Source organism: Paramisgurnus dabryanus, chromosome 24, assembly GCF_030506205.2.
Source record: "Paramisgurnus dabryanus chromosome 24, PD_genome_1.1, whole genome shotgun sequence".
Lineage (NCBI taxonomy): Eukaryota > Metazoa > Chordata > Actinopteri > Cypriniformes > Cobitidae > Paramisgurnus > Paramisgurnus dabryanus.
In genome coordinates this window covers 2,875,904-2,894,013 of record NC_133360.1, presented here as the reverse complement: position 1 = coordinate 2,894,013, position 18,110 = coordinate 2,875,904, and the positions used below count along the sequence as shown (strand labels likewise).

At 34.8% G+C, this 18,110-nt stretch overlaps 1 protein-coding gene and 2 long non-coding RNA genes across 4 annotated transcripts in view; all 3 read right to left on the bottom strand.

Annotated features, from left to right (window-relative positions):
* LOC135721146 (muscle M-line assembly protein unc-89-like) overlaps positions 1-18,110 on the bottom strand; it is a 163,780-nt gene that overhangs the window by 13,111 nt on the left and 132,559 nt on the right. For both annotated transcript variants that reach the window (XM_065243314.2, XM_065243313.2), the window contains one exon: positions 11,714-12,022. In XM_065243314.2, coding sequence (XP_065099386.1) covers positions 11,714-12,022 — 309 coding nt within the window. The remainder of the gene's footprint in view (positions 1-11,713; positions 12,023-18,110) is intronic.
* LOC135721184 (uncharacterized) lies at positions 872-2,479 on the bottom strand. The gene is made up of 3 exons (XR_010521436.2): positions 1,894-2,479; positions 1,067-1,160; positions 872-968 (listed from the first exon to the last, which is right to left on the bottom strand). It is a non-coding gene; the product is annotated as an uncharacterized lncRNA (long non-coding RNA).
* LOC135721180 (uncharacterized) lies at positions 9,325-11,707 on the bottom strand. Its single transcript, XR_010521433.1, has 3 exons — positions 9,849-11,707; positions 9,694-9,759; positions 9,325-9,619 (listed from the first exon to the last, which is right to left on the bottom strand). It is a non-coding gene; the product is annotated as an uncharacterized lncRNA (long non-coding RNA).

Below are 18,110 nucleotides of genomic sequence, written 5' to 3'. Positions count from 1 at the left end.
CTTTGAGGTGCAGGACTAGAGTAAGTTTTATTACATTTTTAAACCAATAACACTAAAGTATCATTATAGTAACAAAGTACCCAAAAGAACAAAAGATGTAACTTTAAAGAAAATATAATAGTCAGTCAAAAGTTTTTTTTATTTATTACAAATATATATTTAAATGTTAAACAATATACAAATAAACATACTTTAGTAACCATATTGTGCTCTTGTTTCAAAAATTGTTCAATTCATTTCTTACAGCTATCTATTCAGATAAATGGCATATCAAAGCTTTGTCAGCTGGTGCTATTTAAGACGACACTATAAGGTTATCATCCTGTCGTGTGTTGTTCTCCAGATATGCTTGGAGCTTCCTGATCAGATCGGTCACAATTTTGGCTTTCGATGACCCCTGCACTGAAGATGGCATGCAATCACGTCCTCCTTTGAAGGTCTCTCAAACTGTGATGCCAGGTCCATTGGAATCGGGGTTTCCTTCAGCTTATCTTCAAATACCTCATCAAACACAAGCCTGATCACATCCTCCACATAACTGTAGAAATATTGCAGTCAATAAATCTTTTGTTTTGATCATTTATTTCCCTGCTTCATACATTAAGTTTTTAATTATGAATGTATTTGAAATAAAACATTACTGCTTACAGTATGTCACTTGTGTGTTTTGGGAACATAGCCTTGAACTTTCCCTCTCCTGCTTTTGTTACGGCTTGGTGACATTGTAATGGATGGCTGCAAGGTACAAATACCTGTAAAATATAAACAAGCAATTAATTTATTGTAAAAGTAAATACTACTTTATTTAACACAGTTACTAAAATACTTAAATACCTGCACAGCATTCCAATAAATGAGAAAATCTATTTTTTTTTGCTGCAAATCTGAAATCTCAGGCTATGGACGGCAAAGGCATCCACTGATGATGGTGATGGAAACATTGTGAAACGATGCTACTGCCTGGGTTACTATTATTATGCAGAGAAAAAAAACTTTGTCATCATCAGTTATACATCTAAGACTGGTAGTGGTTTCACTAGCTAAATACATCATATGTGTTACACACCTTTGCTCCTCATATGCCAGTCTGACTCCTTGTACTGTGTGTTATGATGTTGCATGTTTGCATACAGTGTAGAAGGATGTGTACAGCTGCGAATCTAAGATATAGACAAATAAAACAAACATGTATTCAGTCAAAAAGACATATTATAACAATAGAGTACAACGACTATAAATCGTTAGACTATTCATTAAAACGTAAATGTATTACATATTACATGGCCCAACATTAGCAACACACATTATGTGTTTACTTCGTTTCAAAATCTAAGAAAGCTTCAAGTAAATACAACAGTAAAATACATATAACTTTAAACAAATTATCTGTACTTAGAGTTTCTTGAGTTTGATCATGAGAACAAATTTTACTGGTAACAGTTTAGCTGGCATTTGTATTTGTATTTAGCTTAGCAACTAAGCAAGTTTGTAAACATGTCTAAACCAACATCGATAAAAAAAACGATAGTCTGCATAAACGTGTGTAAATATGGTACGCTGTTTATGAAATACAGTATTACAAAACAAGACAATTAGCTTGCAAGCTTAGCTCTACACGCACATTATGTTAATCTCCGGTTACCGGTTACGTAAGGTACAGTAAAAGGCAAATAATAAACGTGAATACTTACAGCCTGTGATCCAGAAGTGCACAGAAAAAAAAACGATAGTCTGCATAAACGTGTGTAAATATGGTACGTTGTTTATGAAATACAGTATTACAAAACAAGACAATTAGCTTGCAAGCTTAGCTCTACACGCACATTATGTTAATCTCCGGTTACCGGTTACGTAAGGTACAGTAAAAGGCAAATAATAAACGTGAATACTTACAGCCTGTGATCCAGAAGTGCACAGTAATCCAACTTTCAAGAGGAGACGTCGCGCAAATCCAGCTTCGGTTCATGAGAAGCAGTTATTGTGAAAACTCCGTGAACAACTTCTGACTGGATTTTTCCGGAACCGTATTAAACATGATGTCCTCTGTGGAAGTCCATAAAGTGCTATTTTTCCCTCGCATCTAAAGAGACAGCATCTACTCGAGAGATTTAATCGCTTAAACAATGAAACAAGAGTTTGCAAGCAGAGTCAAAGCAGGGACTCACAACCTCCGCCATTTTAGCTCTCTTCTGACTCGGCGCTCCCCACCCCCGTCTTTGAGGGCGTACCCAAGCAAAGCAGAGAGGGCTGAACTATGATAATGTTGGTCTTATCTACGTCACCAATCCCAGGAAGTAAACTGTTGCCTACAATCCGAGTGTTTTTTGTAGTCCTTGAACGTTAGAGACGATAACTTGCGTCATCGTTTTCTTTGAGGTATGTACTTTTTGAATATCGTTAGCATGTACTAATGCACACTTACACACAAAAGGATGTTTAAAAACGTGTATCCCATAATAGGTGCTCTTTAAACGCTTCTTAAAACATGTGTGAATATGTGTATATTATACAAAGAGTCTTATATTGTCTGCTCTGACAAAAATAAATTATTATTTTAGATTTTAGGACAAATGACTGCGTCTATCTTATAAATACAACTTGATATATACGTTTGATTTGTCAATAGACTTCTTTAAAGTCACGCAAGAATAAAATATTTTAGTTGTAACTGTTTAAACTTAAATGTACTATTATCTATTTAACTATAAGCTATATTTTCTGATCAGATATTTTTCTGTTTCTGATGCTGGTCTTATAACAGTGTGTGTGAGATGATGGCTGTTCACAGCAGGTGGCGGGTTGTAAACTAGGGTCTTTTTAAAACTGTAGTGGTAAAAATGTAATAGCACGCTGACAAAAATAAAGCATTTGGTTGTAACAAATTATTTAATGAAATATTCAGTATGTGTATAGCGATGAACGGTGTCAAAATCACCGGGGTCCCAACAATACTATAGTCTTTAGACTAAAGGGTATTTATTTTAATATAAATAAAATCTTAATCTTTTCGTGCACAATATTCTGATCACGCCATTAGATTGTGTACCAGCGTTTACAATAGAGAACATACGCGGATGAGTGTTCATATACACCGTTAAGAAACTTTTTTTAAACGATTAAAGACATTTTCAAATCATCTTCTGGGGTTTGTTTTAAATTAATGACATCTTAAAACCAACTGGGAATATGTGTTTATTACACAATAAAATGTAATTCAGGCCGCTCTGACAAAATAAGGGTTTAATTTTAGATTTAGGGAATTCTTTAATCAAGTCTCTGATTAAAACACATGAATGCGCGAACCACAGTTGCCAGAGAACGTACGCTGAGGCGCTCTTATGGCGTTAAGAACCTTTTTATTGTTTAAGACATTTTGACCCCATTTCCTGGTTTTGTGTCCGCTGTGGATCCCAACCTCTATGTGTTTATTATACAACAAATGCAATTCTGTCATCATTTCTAGTTTAGAACGCCTCAGATTTAAACATGCGGGTTTTAAAATGAAACGGCCATGTGACTTTTATGACAAAAGCTATTCGATCTTAATTTTTGTTTTAACATCCAAAAGTTTTTATACACATTCCATAATTAAACAACTAGGTGTGTATGAGTAAGATTATATCTAATGTCACACGAGCAGCACCAAATCGCGCTTGTGTCTGTGTGTGTGCATCCAGGCTGTTTATGTGTGGGCGTGTTTATGAGCCCGTGTCTTTGCAAGGTGTGTGTGCGTGTGTGTGTGTGCGTGTGCGTGTGTGTGTGTGTGTGTGTGTGTGTGTGTGTGTGTGTGTGTTTTCATGGGGGTCTATGATGTCTCTGTTTGTTACTAAAGTTTTGATATTAAGTCTGTGTCCTCATTGACAATAAGTAAGGGTTTTTAGATGTAGGCTTCATTACACAGATACTGATTAAATCATGTTATCCATTATTTGCGATTTAAAGAAACTTAAAAGGTTTAAGACATTTTATCTCACATTGTGGTGTTGTTTTTTAATTAATGTAACCTTAAAACCCTCTGTTATCCATTTAGGGAACAATAAAATGTTAGCAAATATTATTTATCAAAGTTGACGATGTTATAAGCCAGGATGTCACTAACGTGACAACAAACATTTATTTAAAGACAAAACATTTTAACAAAAATGCCATGGCTTACAGAGACACACTAGACTTAATAATAAAAATAAAAATATACTATTCGAACATCCTAACCTGGTATTAGGTTAGATTAGGTTTTAAGGTCAATCAGCGTCTTTAGCTTTACAACTTACAGCACAAAACCCCCCAATGACAGGATTTTTATGAAGTGGAGCAGACCCTTGGTATGCCTGTGGGGTTAGGTACAACTAAGGTCAACATCTATCAGTGCATAATAAGCAAACATGAAATTATATTTTAACTATGGTTTGTTAATGATGTTGCTAGGTTCGCGTATTTTTTCTGAAACAAACTTTTCTTTTCAAACTTAGTTAGGATACACACGTTTGTCGCCTCAAACACCTGATCAAAGTTTTTCTTCGCTAGCGACAACTAATGTCTGAGATTTTGTAAATTCATCAGATGGTTTTACGTGTGTATTTCTTAAACAAACATGTTGCTTTTCAATCTTAGGCAGAGTTCATACGTTTTGTCGCCTCAAACACTTGATCAAAGTTTTTTTCTTCGCTAGTGTCAACTAATGTCTGAGATTTTGTAAATTCATCAGATGTTTCTTACTTGTGTATTTTCTTAAACAAACTTTTCTTTTCAATCTTAGACAGTCTTCATACGTTTGTCTTTCGATAAGTTGTTCATAGTTTTTCTTCGCTAGTGTCAACTCATGTATGAGATTTTGTAAATTTCATCATATGTTCTTACATGTGTATTTTCTGAAACAAATTTATGCTTTTCAAACTCAGGTAGTCATCATACTTTTGTCTCTACATACATTTGTTCAAAGTTTCTTGTAGCTAGTGTCAACTGATGTCTGAGATTTTGTAAATTCAACAGATGGTCTTACGTGTGTATTTCTTAAACAAACATGTTGCTGTTCAAACTTCGGCAGTGTTCATACGTTTGTCTTTTCATAAGTTGTTCATAGTTTTTATTTGTTAGTGTCAACTAATGACAGAGATTTTGTAAACTCATCAGATTCAAACAAAACTCATTCATTTCTGTAGTTTATGTAACACCTTGTCAAACTCTTAAAGGTAGTACTATCTGTTTAAAACAACAATGCAAAGTATTTTAGATTTACTTGATAAATCTTTTACATCAAAACAAACTAGGATAGCAATATGTTTGAATCTGTAACAGATGATACCACCAATAGCGTGTTGTACATAACAAAGTCTGTAAAATAATAAAGATTGATTAGGTTTTTATTTAGTAAACCTTTTAACATAAAGTGTAGAGTCTTTTGTATGTAACAACAAAGATGCGATGAAACAACGCAAAACAAGAGAGGATGCGTTTGTTAAAACACATATAAATTAAGATGCATACATCTACAAATGGGGCAATGTTTGAAATAGTTTGGCCGTATAGCCTCTAAATTCGGGACCAATAGATTAAAGACATTGCCCCATTTGTAGATGTATGCATCTTAATTTATATGTGTTTTAACAAACGCATCCTCTCTTGTTTTGCGTTGTTTCATCGCATCTTTGTTGTTACATACAAAAGACTCTACACTTTATGTTAAAAGGTTTACTAAATAAAAACCTAATCAATCTTTATTATTTTACAGACTTTGTTATGTACAACACGCTATTGGTGGTATCATCTGTTACAGATTCAAACATATTGCTATCCTAGTTTGTTTTGATGTAAAAGATTTATCAAGTAAATCTAAAATACTTTGCATTGTTGTTTTAAACAGATAGTACTACCTTTAAGAGTTTGACAAGGTGTTACATAAACTACAGAAATGAATGAGTTTTGTTTGAATCTGATGAGTTTACAAAATCTCTGTCATTAGTTGACACTAACAAATAAAAACTATGAACAACTTATGAAAAGACAAACGTATGAACACTGCCGAAGTTTGAACAGCAACATGTTTGTTTAAGAAATACACACGTAAGACCATCTGTTGAATTTACAAAATCTCAGACATCAGTTGACACTAGCTACAAGAAACTTTGAACAAATGTATGTAGAGACAAAAGTATGATGACTACCTGAGTTTGAAAAGCATAAATTTGTTTCAGAAAATACACATGTAAGAACATATGATGAAATTTACAAAATCTCATACATGAGTTGACACTAGCGAAGAAAAACTATGAACAACTTATCGAAAGACAAACGTATGAAGACTGTCTAAGATTGAAAAGAAAAGTTTGTTTAAGAAAATACACAAGTAAGAAACATCTGATGAATTTACAAAATCTCAGACATTAGTTGACACTAGCGAAGAAAAAAACTTTGATCAAGTGTTTGAGGCGACAAAACGTATGAACTCTGCCTAAGATTGAAAAGCAACATGTTTGTTTAAGAAATACACACGTAAAACCATCTGATGAATTTACAAAATCTCAGACATTAGTTGTCGCTAGCGAAGAAAAACTTTGATCAGGTGTTTGAGGCGACAAACGTGTGTATCCTAACTAAGTTTGAAAAGAAAAGTTTGTTTCAGAAAAAATACGCGAACCTAGCAACATCATTAACAAACCATAGTTAAAATATAATTTCATGTTTGCTTATTATGCACTGATAGATGTTGACCTTAGTTGTACCTAACCCCACAGGCATACCAAGGGTCTGCTCCACTTCATAAAAATCCTGTCATTGGGGGGTTTTGTGCTGTAAGTTGTAAAGCTAAAGACGCTGATTGACCTTAAAACCTAATCTAACCTAATACCAGGTTAGGATGTTCGAATAGTATATTTTTATTTTTATTATTAAGTCTAGTGTGTCTCTGTAAGCCATGGCATTTTTGTTAAAATGTTTTGTCTTTAAATAAATGTTTGTTGTCACGTTAGTGACATCCTGGCTTATAACATCGTCAACTTTGATAAATAATATTTGCTAACATTTTATTGTTCCCTAAATGGATAACAGAGGGTTTTAAGGTTACATTAATTAAAAAACAACACCACAATGTGAGATAAAATGTCTTAAACCTTTTAAGTTTCTTTAAATCGCAAATAATGGATAACATGATTTAATCAGTATCTGTGTAATGAAGCCTACATCTAAAAACCCTTACTTATTGTCAATGAGGACACAGACTTAATATCAAAACTTTAGTAACAAACAGAGACATCATAGACCCCCATGAAAACACACACACACACACACACACACACACACACACACACACACACACACACACGCACACACACACACGCACACACACCTTGCAAAGACACGGGCTCATAAACACGCCCACACATAAACAGCCTGGATGCACACACACAGACACAAGCGCGATTTGGTGCTGCTCGTGTGACATTAGATATAATCTTACTCATACACACCTAGTTGTTTAATTATGGAATGTGTATAAAAACTTTTGGATGTTAAAACAAAAATTAAGATCGAATAGCTTTTGTCATAAAAGTCACATGGCCGTTTCATTTTAAAACCCGCATGTTTAAATCTGAGGCGTTCTAAACTAGAAATGATGACAGAATTGCATTTGTTGTATAATAAACACATAGAGGTTGGGATCCACAGCGGACACAAAACCAGGAAATGGGGTCAAAATGTCTTAAACAATAAAAAGGTTCTTAACGCCATAAGAGCGCCTCAGCGTACGTTCTCTGGCAACTGTGGTTCGCGCATTCATGTGTTTTAATCAGAGACTTGATTAAAGAATTCCCTAAATCTAAAATTAAACCCTTATTTTGTCAGAGCGGCCTGAATTACATTTTATTGTGTAATAAACACATATTCCCAGTTGGTTTTAAGATGTCATTAATTTAAAACAAACCCCAGAAGATGATTTGAAAATGTCTTTAATCGTTTAAAAAAAGTTTCTTAACGGTGTATATGAACACTCATCCGCGTATGTTCTCTATTGTAAACGCTGGTACACAATCTAATGGCGTGATCAGAATATTGTGCACGAAAAGATTAAGATTTTATTTATATTAAAATAAATACCCTTTAGTCTAAAGACTATAGTATTGTTGGGACCCCGGTGATTTTGACACCGTTCATCGCTATACACATACTGAATATTTCATTAAATAATTTGTTACAACCAAATGCTTTATTTTTGTCAGCGTGCTATTACATTTTTACCACTACAGTTTTAAAAAGACCCTAGTTTACAACCCGCCACCTGCTGTGAACAGCCATCATCTCACACACACTGTTATAAGACCAGCATCAGAAACAGAAAAATATCTGATCAGAAAATATAGCTTATAGTTAAATAGATAATAGTACATTTAAGTTTAAACAGTTACAACTAAAATATTTTATTCTTGCGTGACTTTAAAGAAGTCTATTGACAAATCAAACGTATATATCAAGTTGTATTTATAAGATAGACGCAGTCATTTGTCCTAAAATCTAAAATAATAATTTATTTTTGTCAGAGCAGACAATATAAGACTCTTTGTATAATATACACATATTCACACATGTTTTAAGAAGCGTTTAATTAAAAATAAACCCCTAAATGAGTTGAAGACGTCTTAAAAACATTTTAAAAAGTTTAATAACGGCATACATAAGTTCTCTGTCACTATCGGTGCACGTATACATATGTCTTAATCAGAGCCTTGGTTAAAGAATCCCCTAAAATCTAAAATAAACCCACTATTTTGCCATAGTGTACAGAATTACATTTTATTAAGGTTAATTTAAAACGGTATATATGAACACACACCCTGCGCTTTGTCAGGCACCGCCGGATCTTTAATACGCGTGAAACTATAGAGCAGGTTATGAAAAGATTCACGGAGTTCCTGAAACCGTTTAAAATTTTATTTAGTTTAGACTATCGTCTAAATATTGTAGTATTGATGGCGCCGAAGTATATGGCTCAGGTCATTGCTTAAACTATACACGTATACGGAATATTTAATTAAATAACTTGTGATGTTACAAACAAAAGTTTTAATCGTAGCATTGTTCATGATTTGTCTAAATCTAAAATAAACATTTACTTTTTTGATACCGTAATGGGTAATTATTTTACCAACGTTGAGTTTTAGAAATCTTTAGTCGCTTTACAACACGTACCCCTGTGAAAGAATGCAGGGCTTGTGAATAAGGATGGAGGAAGTGTGATATCTGACATCAAATGCCAAAACACAAGCTGTCACACGAGCCGTCATTAAACATAACAGCATACGCTTGACATAAAACACACACAGTCAATTGATCTAAAATCTAAAATAATAATTTATTTTTGTCAGAGCAGACAATATAAGACTCATTGTATAATATACACATTTTCACACATGTTTTAAGAAGCCTTTAATTAAAAATAAACCCTAAAATGCGGTGAAAACGTTTTAAACAAGCTCTGTGGACAAATCAAACTAGGTATCCAGTATCCGAAATGTTTTAAATCCAATTTGCCACAAAATGTTTAAAATGTCCCCAGACAAATCCAAAAAGTCTCTGATTTTAATCTTTTTTAAAGATACGTCCAAAGCGTTGTGGTCTGTATCCTAACCTGTAAACAGATAAAAACAATTTATTAGGACAAATATCTAAATAAAACAATTTTCTTATGCAAGATAAACGTACCGTGGAGATCCGCTATATATTTTGCAATAGTACACACAACGTTCGCTTTGCCTCTGATATCCAAACCTTTAAAACAGATAACACATGTTATTAGAAAATATTAAACCAAACCAGTTTGTTTAAATCTATTGTAACAGGATTAAATAAAAACACACCGGACAACACGAGCCAGTCGGCGTCTCTTTTGTTCCAAGATTTCCGTGTTACGCTGCTGATGGTTCTAGTCACGGTCTGACTTTTTTGTTCAGGCCACTCTTCTCCGCGATTTACCAGGAATAGTTAATACCAGTTTAGACAATTTCGCTGCAATACCAGAGATCGAATTTTTAGTTTTTAAATAAATCAGACAAAATACTGGAACGAACACAGCGAAACACATACATACCAATAGACTTGAGTATAACAGCTCTGCTCCATTCAAACTGATTCCGGGAGATCTCTTGTCGCTCCCCAATAAAGGTTCGGTCATAAACTTTCAAAGATTACATCACACGACCCCCCACACAAACACACACTGACATAATATCAGCATCAGAAAACTTTGTGTCTGAACAGAAAATAGACTAGTTCGATAGAAAATATCGGCTTTAAGTTTAACCAGTTACAACTAAAATATTTTATTCTTGCGTGACTTTAAAGAAGTCTCTTTACAAAACAAACATATTATCAAGTTGTATTTATAAGACACACGCAGTCAATTCCCCTAAACCTAAAATAATACTTTATTTTTGTCAGAGCAGACAATATAAGACTCTTTGTATAATATACACATATTCACACATGTTTTAAGAAGCCTTTAATTAAAAATAAAACCCCAAAATGGGGTGAATACGTCTTAAAAACATTTAAAAGATTATTAACGTCATATATAAGTTTCTCTGTCACCATCTGTGCACGTATACACATGTCTTAATCAGAGACTTGGTTAAAGATTCCACTAAATCTAAAATAAAATCCTATTTTGCCATAGTGGACAGAATTACATTTATTAACATTATTTTAAAATGGCAGATATGAACGCTCACCCGGCGCTTTGTCAGGCACCGCCGGATCTTTAATACGCGTGAAACTATAGTGCAGGTTATGAAAAGATTCACGGAATTCCTGAACCGTTTAAACATTTATTTAGTTTAGACTATCATCTAAAGATTGTAGTATTGGCTCAGATCATTGCTTAAACTATACCCGTATACGGAATATTTAATTAAATAACTTGTGATGTTACAATCAAAAGTTTTAATCGTAGCATTGTTCATGATTTGTCTAAATCTAAAATAAACATTTACTTTTTGACACCGTAATGGGGGATTGTTTTACCAACATTGAGTTTTTGAAATCTTTAATCGCTTTACAACACGCACCCCTGTGAAAGAATGCAGGTCTTGTGAGAAAGGAGGGAGGAAGGGTGAGAGCTGACATCAAATGTCGAAACACGAGCTGTCACACACGAGCCGTCATTAAACATAATAGGCTTGACATAAAATACACTCAGGAAAAACAAACACTCTAAATGACCGGTAATAAAACCATTAAATACTTTCTGTCTAAAGTTGACAACTTGTACAGATTTTGATTGATGGTCCCGCCCCCCTGTCAAAGGGGTCATAAAACACGACCTGTCAACGGGTGGGGGAGGGGGTCATAAAAGTTTGACGAGAGGTGTCCCGTTATAACTACTTTTAACCTAAAATATTATTACATGTTTCATTCACTGATTGAAGGAAGGAAACTCATACATACAGGTTGAAATAAAAGAAAATATGTTTGCTTTATCACAGCACACACCCAGTGTTATTTGGTTTCATAGTGAACTATTATTTTGTTTCTAGTGGATCATCACATCTCATATGATTTAATCTGCTTTTTCATGACAAGTTGTGTTACATTATATTTGGACATTTGGACCTTGAACTCCAACCATAGAGTCAATAGGATTTATTTTTTAAGGTTTTTAATAGTTTTTTTAAGGTTTATTCTCTCCAAAGAAAACTAAACAAAAACATACAACTTAACTACTTACCTGTCACTTTAACATGTAATTTAAAGCGTGATGTTTGTTCATCTTTGGTGATGTTTACTTCATAGAGTCCAGTGTCCTTCTTAGAAACTTTATTGATAGTGAGATATCCAACTGCATTATTCAAATTCAGTCTGTCTTTGAATTGCTGATCATTCCTATTAATTACATTGATCCCTTTATCCTTGTTCATCACTCCAGTTATAATCACACGACCATCAAACTTCCACTCAATCTGAGCCCCTGGCTGTACTTCACTTTTAGCAGCATGTAGAATGACAGGATCTCCTTCAGACACTGACACAATTTTATCTGTTATAGGAGCAGACAGAAACACAGAGAGAAACATAAACATTATTACACATTTCATTAAAGAGGATATGGCATTGGTAATCAAATTTGCCTTCATCTTTTGACATATAATAATATCATTAATACATCCTTAAAGCACCCTTCTTATCAATAACAAAAACATTCAAGTAGATTAATTTTTATTTGATCTGCCCCAGATAAAGACACAGCATCTTTGTATTGTTGGCTCCGCCCCAGAGTTATTATAGTTTAAAAAAAAATAGCTTTTATTTTTATTTTGTTTCAGTTTAGTTTTAGTTCTTTTTAGTGGTGCATAAATAGTTTTGATTTTGTTTCTATGTTTCAAAAATCATTACTTTTAGTTTTTATTTAGTTTTAGTATAGTTTTAGTCTTTAGCATAATATCATGGTTGTGTACATACACCTTGCCAAATCTGAAATGTTGAAAATACGATGAGTTTTGTTTATTTAGTCCTGTCAATCAAAGGCCGGGACAAATACCACACCAACCAACACTCTAAATTCTTTTGTGTTATTTGGGTAAATATAATATAAATATATAAATATACATGTTGGTTATAAATAATCATATGCTGGGTTGTTGTTAACCCAAACATGAGTTTAAACAACCCAGCATTGCATTGAAACAACCCAGCATATGTTTATTTATAAACCAACATATGTGTTCTGTCCAATATTTTCCCAGCATTGGGTTAAAAATAACCCAGATAATTTAGAGTAAATCAGCACACCCTACTTGTACAAACTGTGCACAACAACTGAAAATCAATGCAAAGTTTAATGTTCTGTCTATGAGTGTCCATTTCTGTACCAGAAGAGATCGCTGTACTAACATAATATACTTGTTGACTAAATATGAATATATATAATATTATTTGTTGATTATCCGCAAAGGCATATAATAGTTTCAGATTAGTTAAGCGGACATTCTGTATCATAGCAACCAAAAAGCGTCAGCTAACCCTGCCAAGCAAGCGGTGACGTCATTTACCCTCGCTCGCTCTAGTCCAGGGGTGGCAAACTCAATATCATCCCGGGCCACATCAGCATTACGGTTAATCTCAAAGGGCCGGTTGTATTTGAAGGACTGTATGTGTACAAAAGCCTCAGTTGTCTTTGAGTCGTAAATAATTCTGATCAATCAGAGTGTTCTGCATATGTGACATCACCGTGGGAGGAGGAGCTATTTCGCAGATCGGGAAGAGACTCGTGCACATGAGATGATTAAGAGTTCGGCAGCTGTATTCAGTTTAGTTAATGCTGCGTTCCAGGCAACCCGTAACCCGTAACTCACGAGTTCAAAACCACGCCTCACGACTCTGAACTGGGAGTACATCGATCTAGTACGAGTTCACGGGTGGGAAGTCACGGGTTTGACTGCCGTTCCAGTGCACTTTCACCGGTAGAAGGTTGTAAAAACACGAGTTACGGGCTGCCTGGAACGCATAAGGTCGTGAGTCGTGGTTTTGAAGTCGTAACTCACGGGTTTAAAAACCTGCCTGGAACGCACCATACGTTTCGCTTCAAGACTAATTTGAGTTATACTGGGTTACAGTGTGCGTACATATGCAGTTAGTTGTGATTGCTATTTGCTTTATATATACATCTATATATATACTTTGGTTCCTTATATAATTATTAGTTACGTAGCATCTGTTTGTTCTCTGTTTGATTCAGCGTATTAACGATATTGCTGAGATGTCTTTGTTGTGAGATATTCATTCAGACATATACATTGTACAATAAGTTATTATTGTAATTTAGTATTATGATGGGTGCATGTTATACAATGAATCTTATTTGCACGTTGCAATCATTAGTATATGTCCAGACTTGTTTAGCTGACTTCATGCTGTATTCACGGATTAATGTCGCCCTCTTGTGGTCATTCAAGCATAAGCACCCATGCTTTAGTATTTAGTGTTTCTATTAGTTCAAGTTCAAGTTCAAGTATGCTTTATTGTCAATTTTCCACATATACAGTACATACATGCAGAGAATCGAAATTGCGTTACTCTCAGACCCCGATGCTTACAGATAACATTTAAATTAAAGCCTAAAAATCTAGAACAATATAAATTGTAGAAACAACTATACAATAAGGGAATATGAAAAAAAGAAGAAAACAAAGGCATATAATAAAATAAAATAAAAAATATAGTTAAATAAAGCAGTGCACGGCAAATGAGTGAAGTGAACAACTGTGCAGGTAAGATAAATTTAGTGCAAAACAGATCCGTTAAAAAATATCTTAAGTCTGATTGAAAGTGACAAGGGCTCAGAGCAGTTATTTTATTTAACTGACTGATGAGGTAGTGGAATGACATCTGTTCGATGCTGAAATGAGGTAGTGGGCAGACCAATGCTGCACAAAGTGAACTAGTGCATGCCATCATATATTTGTGTAGGGGAGGGGTTCAAAGTTCGTAGTTCCCGTGGTGCCTGGGGCAGAAGATGTATCAACACTTTTATTACTGTACATTGCATATTTTTCTATGCATTTGCTAACTATTGGTTTTGTTAATAACTCAATTAATACTTAGCTTTGAAAGTAGAAGCCCAGGCAAATAATGACAAAGTGTATAGAGTACAACTATTCTACAGATTATTTTAAAAATTATTGTGGTGACAAAAACACATGTTGTATGTGCATGGGCGTCGGAAGCAAATGAAAAGTGGGTGGGTCCCCACATATCCCCCCCCCACCCCCGAAAAATACATTTACTGCAATATTTGACATTTTCATGTTTCCGTTTAATTAGCCTGAAAATTTGCGCTTATTAAATTAAAGACAGTAGCCTATTGCGGTCGAAATTCTGGTAATAGCCCTTTAAATATTTTGCAAATAATGACAGATGGCATGTTTCATTTATCTTTCTCTGTGTCATTTTTTTCTCTACTCTGCTGACAGTAGGCTACAATGTTTATTTTTTATTTTGAGGAAATAAAAGGAAAAACGAATGAAGGTAAACTGATACAACTTTTGTATACCTTTTTTATTTGTTATACACAATCTCTCTTTCTCTCTCTTAGAGAAATATAAATGTGAGATTCTGGAAATGAGATCACTTTATTTTATGGTATCCGTCGGGAAACAATGCTGTCATAAGAGTTTGAGCATGTACTTCTAAAACACAATCGATTAAACAGAGGTATGACTTTATGAATTATCTGCAAATGTACCTCGCAAATAATAAAAATATGTGAAGACGTTCATATCGCAAATGAAAAGTAATTGGCTTCTGTAAAAAAAACTTGACAATTATCCAGCGATCGTGCTATAATCAAAATAAACTATTTTACAGCAGTAGGCTAATAATATTTTAACGAGTAGCCTACACTTTTAACGTTTGAAAGGAACCCCATTAAGTGCTGTGTTAATTATCATTAAAAGCAAAACGGGAGTCTCTGTGCCTCCGCGACAGACGCAATTCTTCTGGCATCTCTCCTCATCATCTCCTCTTTCTTTCTTCTGTGTCTTGAACTTGGGGCTCGAGTCCGAAGGTTCGAGCTGCCTTTAAGAACACCAAGCTAAGTTTGTTTACCGTTAATTATTAAGACTAAATGGGCAGGCAAACTCGTGAAACAATGAAAGTAAAATAATCCGCTTTAATATGGTTTTACACGTCTATAGAAAATAAACTATAAATAAAGCAGTTATTAATTTTCCTAATGCATGGTTTTTTGACATTTACTTCTGTTTAAAACGTTATATATTTGGAAAATGAGGTTTTCAGCACTATGTTCGAACAGCAACTCAGCGTCCACTCACCCCCGCGAATTATGTTTAAAAGCTGAAACGGGTCCGCGGTGTAAAAAAAGCAAAGGTTAGGGATCCCTGCTCTAGTGGAATGGATTTGGACTAACAGCGCTTTGATAAGTGAACAGACAAATGCGCTAAATTAGAAAAAAAGTGGGTGGGTCCATTATCATTGGTCTTAAAAAGTGGGTGGGTCCTGTCCCACCCACGTATAATGGTTCCGACGCCCATGTGTATGTGAGTACAGTACACTCAAAATGTTCTGTTATCCTTCATTGTGCAGGTAAGACAATGAGAGGAATTTTAAGATACTAATAAAGAGTTTTACAATCTCCACCACAACAATATGCATTTATTAGACACACAGATATACTCTCGCTTGTCATTTCTTGCCCTCTTTACAAAAAAGCTGTGATTTTTTACCTGGCTTTGAGTGTCTGATTGACTGACGTCTCATGAGTTCAGTGTTGTAGGCTACAGATCAATAGTTTCAATCGTTTATTAAAAGTAATCGGTTCAGATGAGTCATTAGTTCACGTATTTAGCGGCAACAGACACGTTGTAAACTAATCCCAGCTGGACATCGTGAAACATTTCTGTACACGAGACGGAAAAAAATTTCTCGCTGGATCCGCGTGAGCGTACGCGAGAGAAGGAGAGAAAGAACGAGCAGATGTCCGTTTCTAAATCCAAAGGCTGCAGCCTGCGGAGGTCGCATATGCAGCGTCATCAAGCCTGGTTTATTTAAGTTAACTGACCATTACATTCACAAGTCATACGCATATTACAACTAATTACTACAAACAAAGAATATTATTTAACTTTATAATTGTTAATATTCTGAAACAAGATAGTCTTGATGACGTATGCAGCCTGGAAAAGCAACCTCCGGAGGCTGCAGCGTTCGCATTCAGACACACCCACTCTAGTAGTGCGCGCGTGCAGGGCACTGCTCATTCTTTCTCATGCAATCATCAACATTATCACTATAATTATATTACAAAAAGACTTTGGCGGGACAAAAAATTAGTTTTGGTGGCTGCTAAAAAAAATCAATGTAGGAAATAACCTGCAAAAAAAAATAAAAATAATAACAATAATCTGTAAACTCTCGCGGGCCACATCATTAACATAATTTGTAAACAGAGGTGTAAAAAGTACTCAAAAATGTTACTCAAGTGAAAGTACAAGTACTGAGTGTAAATTTTACTCAATTAAAAGTAAAAGTATCTGGCCAGAATCATACTTGAGTAGAAGTAAAAAAGTACCACATTAAAATTGTACTTGAGTATTAAAAAAGTAAAAGTATCAGAAAGAGATTCTTGTTTAAGCTTTTAATCTCTAAAAACATGTGAATGAAACGCATACAAGGTTTTATCCTGCTTTTTTTGTATTTAATTGTATTTATTTATACCACGGGTTTGTTGAATGCTTGATTCTGATTGGCTGAGAAATGTTCCATGAGTGTTGATAATTTTTTGATAACCGCACACCTAACCTTTAAAATGTCTTAAAAATAGGCACCAGAGCAATTGTGGTAACCGTGGTATAAGCAGAATAAATGGATCCGGGCCTTTGATTCATTCGAAAATAATGCACACCCGCGGTGTAACGCATTACCACCTAGGGTGTGCATTATTTTCTTATAATTCAACAGCCCGTCGTTAATTATTCCTTACTTATCAAGCTACATTATAAGACTACCTAATTTCAGTATGCAACATGCTACTCAAAGATGTAAAACCTCAAATTTAACTTAAGCAGCAGCTGATTTTCAAAATTCAAGCTCTATCAAGCCTGTCACAGGCAGCCGATGCATGAAGAGGTGTATTAGACCTTGTTCACACTGTCAGTCCAAATCCGATTTTGGGGTATATCTGATAGGAATCTAATCACATTTAGAACGTGTGAACAGCCAAAAACCACATTAAATCCTTTTTTTCCTAATCCGTTTCAGGCTACATCCAGTGGTGGTTTGAAATTGTTTTTCAAATCTGATTTCCGGAAATCCATTTCAGTCTGACCGCCCTGATCGCATTTGTGTAGCTTTTTGGTTATGTCATGCTGTTGCGTCACGTAAACACGTCAGACATCGAGGCAGATTGCCGTGCCAGCGCGAAGTCATTGCCATAGAAACAGTGCAGATAATCTGGAAAACGGCAGAACGCTACAGGACGCTCAGATCAGATCTGAACAGTTGTGATACACAATATGGACAGCGAATCTTTCAAATTGGATATGCACCAAAATCAGATTTGGACTGACAGTGTGAACAAGGTCTTAGTCTTGATGAAGAAGCTGCAAATA